The 14,874-nt window shown below is 30.5% G+C and overlaps 1 protein-coding gene across 1 annotated transcript; it reads left to right on the forward strand.

The window, feature by feature from the left end:
- Positions 1-6,190: 6,190 nt before the first annotated feature.
- Positions 6,191-7,262, forward strand: LOC136079930 (uncharacterized). Its single transcript, XM_065796603.1, has 4 exons — positions 6,191-6,205; positions 6,323-6,419; positions 6,581-6,873; positions 7,017-7,262. The coding sequence occupies exons 1-4, from the start codon at positions 6,191-6,193 to the stop codon at positions 7,260-7,262; spliced, it is 651 nt and encodes a 216-aa protein (XP_065652675.1).
- Positions 7,263-14,874: the final 7,612 nt, after the last annotated feature.

Below are 14,874 nucleotides of genomic sequence, written 5' to 3' on the forward strand. Positions count from 1 at the left end.
GCGAAATTATTTAAAAACTTTAAAAACAGTAATCACTTTACAAATAAAGTATGATTAAAAAAACTATTTTTTTAAAACTTGAAAATAATGACTTTTTATGCATTTATTTACAAAAAAAGTTATTTTTTTGTAAATTGATTATTATTTTTAAAGTTTTTATATAATTTCTCTTCTTTTGAGTACCAGGTTGACATAATTTAGAAAAACTTTTATTTTCAAAATTTGAGGGACGAGCAAAATTTTTAAGGGTCTTGAGCTACCATTAAAATAATTTTTTGTTCAAAAAAAATGTTAAACCTAGTGTTTTAATATTATATAGAAGAAAGTAAAGGGGCAGGAACAGGTTTTTTTTCAAAAATGTTGTTTTAAGAGCCACCCTACTTTAAACGTATTTAACATGTTAAAATTTTTGAATAATATAACATATATTGCTAAGTGTTCTTTTTCTGCATTATCATAAGCTATAAATGAACCTGCTCCTTGACTATCAGAATATTTCCATCTAGCTTTATTCATTGTCATTGCAACGTTTATATCAGGTTGGTTTAGCAGTAATTTTTTTGGTTTGTGCAATCCTACATCATTTTGTCATTCTAAAATAAACATTGTTCTTTCCGCGACATTATTTTTTCCCTAAATCTTGGATCATTTGTATTAACACGAGATACAAATAGTGAATTTACAGGTTTACCTGTTTTGTCGTTATTGAATAATGAATTTTCTAATAAATCAATTGTAGGTAAAGGTTTTGGTAACTTTGTAGTTAAATTATCTTTTAAATCTTCAATAATTATCCTATCTGTTGATTTAGCTGAAGGATATAATCTATCTGTTACGGTTTGATCGTGTTCAGTGTTAAATAAACGTATTCCTATATTTGACATTTCTAGAGGTATAGAAGAACTTGCTGTAGTTTTAAATTGATTAAATTGAAGGCTCTACTATGTTCGGTGGTTGTTCTGCTATTATCTTTTGTATGGGTGCCTCTTATACGGAGCGCGAAAAGAAAATATCATCATCCAAAAGGAAGAAACCATCCGTTTCTTCCTTTTGGATGATGATATTTTCTTTTCGCGCTCCGTATAATTCGCTGCCACAGCTTCAAAGGAAGAATCGCCGAATAAAGCATTTATTATAGGTTTTAGTTCCTTCCCATAATCTCACTGGGTGGCGTATTTTTGTAAATCGGGTGCAAATTTAGGAAATGTGAATGGTTTCATAACAGGATAACCACCCATACTTTGGGCGTCTTTAGCTTCTTCTATAAAATCTATTTGTTTTGGATTAAATATATCTTGATACTTAGTTTTCTTTAACCGCATATAGTCAGGTATATCGTCTAATGGTACGGATTCGTAATCGTTGCGTTGATTTCAATTACTGTTTAAAGATGAATTAGTTTTACTTGATGATGTTAAATTTAAAGATGTATTAGATGAATTTAATGAAGATATAGATGATCAATCGCTATCATCGTATAAATATTGCTCTAACACGTTTGAAGGTCTTGTTCTACCCATTTCTTTTATTGCTAATTGTTTATATTGGGTTGTCTTATTTTTAGGTAACAAATATGGTTTAATTATTTTTCTACCATCAGGTATTTTAGGAATAGAAGGCAATTTAACATTGCTTATAACATTTTTATATATTTTTGCTACATCTTTTATAGCATTTGCTGTATTTAAAACGCTTTTAGGGTTAAATGCACATGTCAAGCAGATTCTGCAATTCTTGCAATATCTGGATTTTTATAATTTTTTTCACCAAATATCTGTTTATTCCACCCTGGTGCTACCTGTAACGATTTTTATTGATTTACTTTATTTTGTTTAAAATGTTTTTGGTTTTTGTTAAAGCTCTGTGGAATTTCGAAGTAGAAATCGTCCCCCATTTGAAAATTTATTAGTGTTGTGACAATCACAGATATTCCAAATATCACAGGCGAACAAATTATGATCAATACATTCATTATACAACCTATTACATGCAGTTTTACCAAACCAATCGCAATTGGTAATATGCAGTAACGCTAACAACATTAAACACATAATAACTGGATTAGATATTTAATAACCTCCTTATATACTACTAATCCTATTTTCCCAAGCCATATAATACGAAATATTTATAAAATTCTAAACTGACCGACTATCCGTCCAGCCCATAACCACGCCCAACTATGAGATCTCATAGTAGGGCGTGGTTGGGATACTTAAAATGAATTCATTGCAGAATGCTCAGATTTAGTGCGACAGCATATTTTGCAAGAAAGAAGACCTGCTTAGTATTTCGCAATAATGGTCGATGCAACACCAGATTCGTCACATACAGAGCAAACAACATTCATATTACGATATGTAATATTAAAAGATTCCCAATATGAAATTGTTGAACGATTTTTAACGTATGTAGATTGCAACAATAAAACTGGGGATGAAATATTTCAACTAATAGTGGAAAAATTTTAACATAACTCCATTCCTCTCAGATTGCAGGGCACAAGCATATGACAATGGATCAAATACGGCTAAATACTTCAGTTATGTCCATTAGCACTATTTTCCCCTTGTGGATGTCACACGCTTAATCTTGTGGGAAATGATACGGCAGAATGTATTCCTGAAGCTGTCACAATTTTTGGAACGATTCAAATCGTTCCAAAAATCAATGCGAGACATTATCAAAACACATCAATTGCTCACTAAAAGGAATGTCAAATACAAGGTGGTCAGATCGTGTTGAAAGTGTCAAACCTTTTGCAGCACATTTTTCTGGGATTAAATTGTCATTGGAAGAACTTTTAGAATTAAATTTGACTTCTAAAACAAGAACTTAAGTAGAAGGTGCCTTATGTTATATTAATTCATTTTTCTGCATAATTTTATCAATATGGTACAAAATTCTCTTTCCGATCGTTTTTGCAACAAAGTTATTCAAGCAAGAAATGCAACTTTAAATGTGGAAGTGGACAACATAAACCACTTACTGAGACAACTTCTTGAGCTTCGGAATAAATAGAAATATATCTGGTCAGAATCAAAGACTGTTGCAATGAGTTTGGATATAGAAGTCAAACTATCAAGAGGACGTGGTGGTGCAAATCGCAAGAGACAGAGTTGTTTGCGAGCCAGAGGATCAAGGGTTTACAGATTTAAATGAAGATGAGATCATGGAGGAATCATGCTTTAGAAGATTTGTTTTCTATGTGGTATTAGATAGTGTTGTTGGTGGCCTTACTGTAAGATTCAAAGCAGCTCAGAGCTTTTCAGATAAGTTTAGCTTCATGTGGAATTATCTCAATATTGATTTGGATACATTGAAAATAAAAGCAAAATTAATAAGTGAAGAGTCTTGCAGATGTTAGCGAAGATATTGTAATGGAAATAAAACAGTTAACATCTACACATTATGCAAATTTTGGATCGAAACAATTAAGCCCCTTTGAACTCCTAAATTCGATTAGTCGAACTAATTTTAAATCAACAGTTATTATTACTGTGATAATATATTTATTTGATATAATCATATAAACGGGATCGAAATGAATTACATTTTATTATAAAATTTACAAATAATATATTGATTGACGCATTATTTAGGATGTTAAGTATACTAATGCGAGGCATTATTGGATTTGTTTATTTTGATAGTCACAAGTAAAAGAAATATATAAATTATTCAGTCGGGTTTGATCCTAAAATTTGTTTTTTTAAATAAAGATAGTTTTTCAGGTCTTTCCTTTTAAGATAATGTTTGTTCAAACTTAGTCTAAGGTCGTGTGAAATAGAGTTTGCGCTACTTACTAGAGTTCTCGTCTAGTAAAATATAAAAAATACAATTTGTCGGAAAGTTTATTTTATTTTTCAACAGAAAAATAAAATAAACTTTCCAGAAGAAGATATATTTTTATTACCAAAAAAAAAGTTATTTACTTTTTTTAATGCTGAATCAATTAAAAAATGCTTAAAATATTACCTTCTTAAAACAAAGCGTTCTTGCTATCTGTACATTTACATCTGTATTTTTAGACTTCTCTGAAATAACTTTTGTCAAATAAATTTTATGTTTGTGCTCTAGATGATACAAGAAACTTGTATGGAATTTAAGTTCAACTGAACAATGTTTGCACTTGTATGTTGATTTGCCTTTATTTTCCAATAATAAGTGTTTCCAAACTTCAGAGCGGTTTTTTCCAAAAGACTGTAAATGGTAATTAAGAAACGGCACTATGAAAAAAGCATTGTTTTCGTTTGTTTATAATAATATTTGACCGGATGCCGGAAAATAAAGGCAAATCAACATACAAGTCAACACAAGTCTTGTTCGTTAAAAAAACGGTTGTTTATGTTCGTAAAATTCTTTAAAACAAAAAAACGCAAAGTTGTTATATTAAAAAAAAAAATTAATCGATTAACCGTTTGTTAATTGATCGATTAATGATTAATGGTTTTTATTCTTTAATCGTTTACCACCCCTATTTCTAAGGATATTGATTTGGACCAATTAGCAATTGATTTGCACAGTGTTTTTGAACTTTCTTCTAAAAGAATTGAATATTTTGCAGTGGAATCATTCACTGAGCTCACTGAGAATTGAAGAATATTTTGCTGTGGAATCATTCACTCTGAAGGTCAACAGACATATCTCTACTCGAGACATATCTCTACTCGTTGGATAAGCATTCAAGACGTATTAGTGAAGGTAATGGAGCAGTTTGACAATTTGCGAGAATATATTTTAAAAGTTCTACCAAATCAAAAAGAGTGCAATGGTAAAGCAGGTATTGCAACAATTAAAAGGTACATTCGTATTAAGAAAGCGCTAAATAATAAAATTTTGCTTCCATTGCATACTCTGTCATTTTTATTGCTCATGATTTCAAAAGCTTTACAGTTGCATTAGAAACAAAAAAGCCAATGATACAGTCCTGTTCCCAAAGATGCAGAACCTTCTAAAGAATAAACTCTAAAAGTTTGTTATTGATGATGTTAATCTGCAACCATCCAAACGGTTAAAGTCTATAGCAAAGTTGAATACCTTTTACTTATATAATGCTGAGATTAGGTAACATTCATTTTTATAATTTGGCTTTTATTATAGTTTTTTTATTTTTAAAATTGACTATGCTTCAATTTTATTTTTAGAATAAACAATTTGTTATGTTTTTAGAACAAATGTGAACTTGGTAAGAAAACTGCTTTAAAGCTTAAATCTTTTGATGGCCTTATTAGCAAAAACGTCGTCGTTTTAATGAAAAATTTTTTGTCCAAAAGCATTACTTAGCTATTGTAGAATCTTCCTCTGGATGTCCAAGTGAGTTTTGTTTATTAACATTTGTCATTTCGCTTAACATTTGTATTTATTTTGGTTATTTTTCTTACTTTTTTTATTTTTCTATAAGCTGATTTTACATTCAGGTGATACGTGATGCAGTATACTTACATCCTAAGAAACATGATGGCTTGAAAGCAGTCGATGCAATTGACCAATTATTTTTTTTATTTTTTTTTTATTACAAGAAGTATTTTTTATTACAAGAAGTATTTTTAGGCTCAGACTCATTGGTTCAAAAAGTCTTTAAGAAAATGTTTTCAAAGTTTGACTTCTGCGATATTGTCAAGAAAGAGTTTCAAGAATTTCAAAATAATAAATAACCAAATTTTTCAAAGAAAGAAGAATTTTATCTAAAAGCTTCTATAACACGTTCTTCACTTGTTAAGGCTAGTATGGAATATCGGTTAGAAATCCTGCTCTCAATGTAGATGTTGCAGAATATTGGAAAAAGGTAAAGTAACATTTATTTTATAGGATTTTTCCAATGCATAAAATATTCTTTGTGTTTTTCAGTGAAATTAGATGGAAGACTAGATTAAACCAGCCCACTACTTTTATTTCATAATTATTATTGGTATAGTTATTTTACTAGATTCGCTGTTTGGAAGATGAAAATGGCAGTGCAAAGTACTTTCACCTTGCCAATTTGGCACTAACAGTTTTACTTCTTCCACACGGAAATGCTGATTCAGAGAGAGGATTTTCTATTTAAAAAAATTACTTGAGACAAGTTTACAAGAATTAACTGTTTTGTGTGGTCCAGATAATAAAAAAATATGTATATGATAGTTTGGTTAAATTGCTAGTTACCATAAGTTATCATAGTTTTTATTATTTGTTCCTGTTTAGAAACATGGCAACAACATCTGTAAAGATACCCTCGAGTCAAATCAAATCATTAAAGACTACATTATTTAACGTGGTGGTTCAGAAGCTATTCAAATAACTTTATTAATGATTGATAGATGCAAAAAATTTCGTTCAGTCTGAGAAAAATACTTGGTTGAGAAAAGCATATGTTTCTCAGTATATTTCATTTGAAAAACTAAAAGATGATAATTCACTTTTATCTTTTTATACTGGTTTGTAAAATGCAAATTTGTTTTTGTGGTATTTATCATTATTTAATGATTTTGTTAAACCAATGACAAATATACCAATGGAAGACCATTTATTGTTAATATTAATGAAAATCAAACTTTTTTATATAAAGATTTTTTTATATAAAGATTTTTAAATAAAGACTTGAGCTTTAGATTTGGGTTTTCTGAGTCAACAGTTACTAGAATATATAGAACTTGGCTTCCAATTATTGCTGAAAATGTAAAGTTTTTAATTGTTTGGCCAGAAAAGCATGTTTTGAGAAGAAATTTGCCAACAAGTTTTCGCAAAAAGTTTTATAATTGTGTTGCAATAATTGATTGTATGGAAATATTTATTGAAAGACCTTTTAGTCTTCATGCTCGAACCCAAACTTGGTCAAATTATAAAAACAACACTATTAAATATCTCATTGGTATAACTCCATCAGGTGCTGTAAGTTTTTTATCACCTGGATGGGGTGGCAGAGTGTCAGATAAAGAAATTACAATTAAATCCGGATTTTTAGAAAAAATAACTCATGAGATTGTGTACTTACTGATAGAGGATTTACCCTTGTTGAAGAATTTGCTACATAGGTAGGGATTTTAAAATTACCAAAATTCACCAAAGGAAAAAAGCAAATGTCTTCTGCTGAAGTCGATGAATCACGTCAAATTGCACATGTAAGAATTCATGTTGAAAGGGTAATTGGACGGTTAAGAAAATTTCGAATTCTTCAGAGCATTATCCCAATAACTCAAGTTGATTTACTTAACAATGTAATGGTAATGATAACATCATTAGTAAATATTAACAGTAGTGTTGTTCCTCCAAGCTCATAGGAGCGAAAAACCTTTTTTTCTTAAAAAAATTTTATAAATATAATATATCCTTTAGTTTATTTGTATGCATTCCTTGCAGAACCATTTACCTTTAGGGGCCTTTTTTTATTTCAATACAACTGTAATGAAACCATCCTATTTTGCAGTTTTTTCCATCGCATCCAATCATTGGGGTAAAAATTGGGCGTTTGCAAATGCAGTATGTTTGATCGGTCAAAAGGTTATTTGGATCATTTTTTCTAGACACTATTTCAGGTAGTAAAAATTTTAAAAATATTGTTGTCAACTTTGTTTCCAGTTTTTTACAAAAAACCTTATCAATTGGAACATTAATTAACATTGTATCGTTTTCATTTTTACCTTCGGTCCAAATGTAAAAATGGCAGTATGTAGTATTAGTAACATACATTTCTTGATGCACTTGAAAGTAATACCGGTGTGTTTTCTTTACTGTATTGTCAAAATTTACAGGAAAATCCGTATCAGTTTTCCAATTTTCTAACCCTTTTCTATATTTATATGGGCACTTAATTTCCACTACCCCTGAACCATGACAATCACAACACACCATACTATCAGGTGAAGCACCAAAGCATGGATTTTTGTGAAGAACATGCAATCTGGTTTCTGTAACAACTATATTTGTATGCGTTTTCGCGACTAGTTGCTTGTAAGAATTTATGGCTTTTGTCTCCATTTTTTACCATAACTCGTAGGTTTTGTAATGATTTCTGCACTGTATTGCATCACTGTGTTTATAAACAACTTAGGGTATTTATCAACGTTTATGTTATAAGCAATTTTCGATAACGATGCGGTTATTCTTCCTGCCCTGTGCAACTTCCAGATTCTGCTAGCGCTTTGAATCTTTGTAACTTGAAGTAAATTGCTGTACATGTTAAAACTCTGAGTGATTTTGTACTCCTCGTATGATTCTGCGCAATAATTTGTTAAGGTGGAATATTCAAAATTAATTGCTGCAGGCAAATATAGTGAAGTAAGTGGTTCCGGCAAATTATATTCACTATCATCCTCTTCTGCAGTATCTGTATCACTACAATGTTCTTTGCTTTCATTTTTAATGTCTACAGACTGAAGAATAGCAGCATTCTTATACAATTTTTTGAGTTCTAACAACTTTTTTTTTTTACTATCTGAAGTTGGTATAGGATCCTTAAAGCTGTAAGGTCTTTCATCCTGTGAGTTTTCATTGTCACTAATATTTGGAAGAGTTTCATGCTTCTTTGGTCGGAAAAAATTGATTTTTTTAAGTGTAGCTGGCGTTGCTGATATACGCGATTTTTTCCAACTGCACAATTTGCTTGTGCAAGATATTTTATTTATACCAAGCTGTGCACATGCAACAAGCTTAAATAACAAAGCACCGATGTGACTACACACAGAGCCCAATCTATATTTTAAAAAAATATATGATCGATTCAACTTCTTAAAACACTTGTTTTGAGAAAAATTAGAATTAAATTATTTAACTAATGCGCTCACCCTGCCATGCATTTGCAATTTGCTGTTAAAATCCAGCCATTAACTTTATTTATTGCTACCCACACATCGTAACATTTCTGCTTCTTTCCTTGTCTTTGACTTGGAAGCACCTAAGACAAATTAAACGTCGATTAAATAAAAAAAAGATAAATCATATTACATTTCACTCAAAATGAATTTTATGGTTTTAACTTTTCAAACATTTTTTTTGTCAGTTTCGCTGTACACTTTGTAATATGCAACGATACCTCAGATTTAATGGAACAAAATTGATTCTTTTCTTCAATTAAATTATAGTATACATCCTGAACATGCCCACAAATGTAAAAGTTGTACGATTCCAATGATTTATAGGATTTCATTGAATCGTGTGTAAAGTTACTTGGCGAGTTAATAAGATAATTGTACATGTCACCCCATGTAATGTCGGGCATCATTGAAACGTCATTCTTCCAATTTACAAGTACGTAAGGGTCGGGAAGTAACATTCCACTTGACAAAGTTAATTTTTTTTTTATATGCATCTTTAGTCTTTTCTTCTAACGTTGAAAAGTATTCAGATTCACTCCACATTTTCTCTTGCGTGTTTTCTTTCTATCCTGCCAGTGTCCTTCGCGTCGGAAAAAATGTAAACGCGCTACGTCACTTTGAAATTCATTTATTAAAATTTAGTTTGTATTTTACTTTAATTTAGTGATCATTTATTAAAAGTTTTAAAAATCCTTATTACATAACAGGGGCGGATGCAGATTTTTTTGTTGTGTGTGTTGCCAGTTTATTTTCGAATTGGCAAAAGTCGGTGATACTTTTTTGTAAACCCCTCCACGGGCTAGCTAGGGGGACGGGAGGAAGGTTGCAAATAATTATCGCCGACTATTTTTTGGCTATTCGTCATTAAAGCGGCATCAGTACCTTATTATTACTTACTTAGCATTGTTCTCAATTACTCATGTAAAACAAAATTAATAAAAATATTGCGTCGGCTATTCTGCACTTCAAATTAGACACTTTTTTACTTGTCTAATTTATTTAACGAAGTGCACCAACGTTAAAGGTAAGCCAAAGGACTTTGCACTCCATCTGTAAATTGTTATGTGGCCTATGGTTAGCCCTCCATTTCTGGATTCTTTCTTTTTCTTGATAGGCAGTTAGTGTAAAGTATTTGTATTGTTGCCTTAGGTTAGCCCTTTATTTCTGGAATATTACCTTTTCTTGACAGGCCGTTTTTTGCCAAACTATTTTAAATGGTTTTCTTTTTAATTTTTTATGTTGCTTTTTCTAATTTTCACTAAATTTTAGATAAACTTAAATATAAGATGAAATACACGAATATAGACAATAAACAAAAAGAAAAAAAAACATTAATATAGGTAAAAACTAACTCTAAAGTATTTAAAACTCTTTCTACATCAGGAATTATTTCTTAATGATTAGACATCAAAGCTAAAGAATTAAACCTCAACTCTGTCATGCGGTTTCGCATATAAGTTTTTAGTCTGCGCATAACAGAAATGCTTCTCTCACATTCGCATGTGGTAATTGAAATTATTTTAAAAATTTTCCCCTAAAGTTTGTGAAACCCCTCATATCAAAAGACTTTAAAATCTCTGTAATAGTTAATGGGATCACAGAATGATTGTTCCAAAATGTTTTCCACAAAACTAGTTCAGCATGAAATGATGTAGGATGAGGCATATCAGATATATAAAAATTCAATAAAATCTAACTTCCAAAAACATTTTTCTTTAATTTTTTTACAACAGCTGCGGGAATACCATATAAACATTTGTAAACTACAATCTCACCTTCATCAAATCTATCTTCTAATTCATTAGTTAAATGATCTAGAAGAGGAGATGTGATGGAATATTTGGATATATATATATATATATATATATATATATATATATATATATATAGATATAGATATAGATATATATATATATATATACATATACATATATATATAGATATATATATATATATATATATATATATATATATATATATATATATATATATATATATATATATATATAAATATATATATTTATATGGAAACTGCGTCAGATAGATAGTTATCTCTATAAATTTGTCTGCCACAGAGTCTTGGTTTAACTTCTGAAAGATCTTAACTGAGTACTATTCATAATGGTAGACATCAAATTTTTTTTTCAAATCTGAAATTTGAGTTTTTAAACAATTTATTTCATTGCACTGTTGTGATATATCAAACGCTTTAGTTTGGAGAGCAACAGTTATAGCATAGAAATAGTCCATTATTTGTTTTGTTAAAACTAAACTTAAAACAAAAAAAAAATATGTCATAAGCTTTGAAGAAGTATCAATATTATAACTCTTACCTTCATTGTATGCCAATTCCTCCATTGAATGAAAAAAGGATATGTAGCTATCAAATAAAAACATCCAGACCTCTAAGTTTCTAAGAATTTATTGAGACAGCTGGCAACATTTCTAACACTCTGAACATTGAATGATTTAATAGCAGCTAAATTAAGTTTTGGCACGCAAAGTAAACAAAAAATGCCTTTGAATTGATAAATTTAATTCTAGATGAGATATCTTTTAATTTACCAGACATTGCCCCAGCACCATCATATCCTTGAACTCTACATTTTTAAATATCAAGATCAAGATCATCAGTTGCAGAAATTATGTTTTGCGCAAGACTAACACCATTTGTACCAGATTTACATTCAATAAACCATAGAAAGTCTTCAAAAATAACATTATCACAGTAATGTATCTTATAACTAGAGATAGCTGTTCAACATTAGAACAATCAGAGTCTCCGTCACACAAGATGAAAAATATAACCTAACTTTTTAATTTTTTTAATTACTACGTCTTCGATTTTTTTTCCACAGCATTCAATAAGTTTGTTTTGTGCGGTTTTATTTATTTAGGTTGCATTTTCAGGAGCAGAATAAATATGGTGCTCAAGAACTTTATCACCTGCTTCAATACGAAAATTTAAAAGCTCTACAAAGTTACCTATACCATTGTTGTCTCTGCATGTTTCTCTGATGATACTTACTGGCATCAAGATGACCTCCAAAAGCAATATTGTTGCGGCCAAGTCAAATAATTGTCTTTATAACTTAAACTAATTTATTTCAATTACTTATAATAAGTTTTTATCTAAGATTATCGATGTCAACTTCGATCAGATTTTTTTGAATTAGATCTTGATTATCCCATATTGTAAAAAACTTTCGAGTAAAGCTGATTATTGAGGTATTGTTTGGAATACTGCTCCCCAACAGTGTTCTTGGAACGCAGTATGCTCCATCTTCAATCTGTGAGTAAGCCATCCAGGAAAATTCAAGTAGCCATTTATGTAAAAATGATTGTTTCTTTTCACCTGAAATAGGAAAAACAAGTTTGGAATTAATATTTTATTAACTAGATCTAATAATATTGAATCATCTTTGTGCCAGCAGATGTCTACCGCGCTCATAATAAGTAGAAACATCATAAAAAATAAAGCCCGAACAGAAAAACTAATGTTGAACCGAACACCGTTCGATCACCGAACAGTCATTGAACTGAAAATCTCAAACGCGGTCGGATGTCGAACATGCAAAAATATGAAAAATAAAAAATGACACTATAGTCGGACAATTTTTTGTTGTGTTTGTAATTCTTCATATTTATTGGTATTTCATATTTACTGGTTTGCAGTAATTTCTAGTACAGATTTAAGTGTAGTATATACCGGTAGTAAATTTTAAAAAAAGTTGATTAAGTTTTCAATAAGTTTTCTTAGTGTTTGTCCTTGGCATTGAAATGGGAATTTTGCAGTTCCTTGTCCATTCGAAGTAGCATCAAGGCTTCAATTGTTTCTGGTGCAAGATTGGCTTTCATGGAATTCATTCGTTCACTTGGGGCTGAGGTAGCTGGAATGGCAAGAACAAAGCTAGATACAATGAGCAATACTGGAAATGTCTCTTTATTTTTTCCCCACCACTTTAGTGCTTCATTCCCCAAATTTTTTAAATCTTGAACATTTGGTGCCACATCTTCAGTTCTACTATATTGTTCAATTTCATAATTCTCAACAGGGGCTGTTGAGTCAATAAAGGACGAAAGTTAAGGCAAAATATGGTTAGAAAAAGGCTTGGTAGAGGAGTGCTGCTTTTTCTGAGGTGGAGAATTAGTCGGTGAGGAGTTTGTCTTTTCAAAATTACAATATTGTATAAGACGTCGCAGGTTTTCCTTTGTTTCTATAAGCTTGGCAGAAACATTATGTCCGAAGACTTTTAAAGACTTGCAAAAAGGAATAAAAAACAAACCAATGCAATGAATATGATTTATTTTAAATTTATCAGACAAAATGTCAGTTGCAAAACTTGACTAGTACGTAATAATATCTCTTTGGTTTTCATAGTCCTGTGTGAAGACCTGAGAATCATATTGAGTTTCAAATTCAGAATCATTAACTCAACGAAAGAAGTGTTCAACTGGAAGAGTGTTTGCATTCTTGAGGTTTTTATGAACTTGCACAGATGTTTTGAAGGTAGAATTTTCCTTATTATTAATTTCCCAACCGTAGCATAGTTTCGCAGACATCGTGATTTCTAATAAAAAAAACTTAAACTAGGATAAAACAAAGGTTTAAACGATATCAACTATAAACTAAAATACACAGTAACCATAACTTATAATCTCCAGAAAAAATGAATATTTTCACCATAACAATTAACTATTAATTGTAACGCATTTATTTTCCGGTAAACGTCAACTAAATAAATACCCCAGAAACGTCAAAACACGTAAAGAAACAAAACAACGTACAGAACACTTAAAGGACACTTACTGTACACAGAACTGGACACTGAATCATATTCCCCTCTGAAATTCACTTCTCAATACTGGACACCTGTCCGAATATGGTAATTTACCTTGCACTCTCTAGCGCTTATGTAAAATATCTCTTCTCTTCCCTCAGAACTACAACGGCCTGATGTGTTCCAAATAAGTGGTGGAACTTTAATAGCTTCCACTGCGAAACAATAGCAAAAGTCTTGAAATAATTTAAAGCTGTGGTGAATAATTTGGATTAAAATGGAGATAATAATGCTGAATAAGTCGTACAACCGAACAGTCGAACACTTTCGGAAAAGTCAATCAGTTTTAATCGATTTGGCTCAGAAATGCCGGCCCGTATGGACGCCGAACATGACGGCCATAAAAAAGTCGGACAATGGCGGACATCGGACAAAACATTCTTCAATCAGAACCGAACATTTCGATCACGGATTTCTTGTTAAAATTTTTTGACTCGGTCGCACATCGGACACAATTTGGCCCATGTCTCTACTGATATACAAGGAATACAATTAAATAAAATTGAATCAGGATTTTTTTCGATATTTACAACTATAATTTTAGTTTTATTACTATTCAAAGCATTATGCGACATTGAACTAATGTTTTTTGTTTTTTTTTGAAAATAGATTTTTAGTAGGTTGACAAGATAAATTAAGAACCTTAGTGGTAATAGAAGAATGCGATAGAACTCTTGGCAAAACTGAACACGATCCTCTTTTTTCACAATGGGGACAATGATATGGTGACCACATATCTTTATCCTTGGAAATAAAGCGACAATTTGTGTTACACCATACAATACTCAGAAGCTCTTTATTTGTTTTATGATCACCACGTGGGTATATATTTACATTAAATAACTTTTTATACTTTTCAAGTCAAGTTTTCACATTGTTATAACCGTGTATGTTTTTCTTTAAAAGCAAAAATATTTTTTTAAAGAACTTTTAAATGCATACTATAAATTTAAGTTTAGTATTTTTTATATAATGAAACATAATTTTTTACAATTCTTTAGAATATTATAAGTGAATCCTGGGCAACATAGGATACTCCTAGATCCGCCCCTGCATAATGCACTAAAAAATTTTCTAATTTTTGAACAATATTTTTCTAATTTTTGAACAATATATTTGACTAATACCAATTCTCATTGATCTGAACAAAAAAATATGGGTCCCAATTTTAGTTATTAGTTTTAGAATTGTGCGAAAGTGAGCGAAGTTTTTGTTATTGATTTAAAAATAATAACAGT

This window comes from Hydra vulgaris, chromosome 05 (assembly GCF_038396675.1).
Source record: "Hydra vulgaris chromosome 05, alternate assembly HydraT2T_AEP".
Lineage (NCBI taxonomy): Eukaryota > Metazoa > Cnidaria > Hydrozoa > Anthoathecata > Hydridae > Hydra > Hydra vulgaris.

Coding starts and splice junctions, on each gene's coding strand:
- LOC136079930 (XM_065796603.1), top strand. Junction 6,420..6,580: donor ACTTTTATCTTTTTATACTG/GTTTGTAAAATG, acceptor TTTTAAATAAAG/ACTTGAGCTTTAGATTTGGG. Junction 6,874..7,016: donor GTATAACTCCATCAGGTGCT/GTAAGTTTTTTA, acceptor TTTGCTACATAG/GTAGGGATTTTAAAATTACC.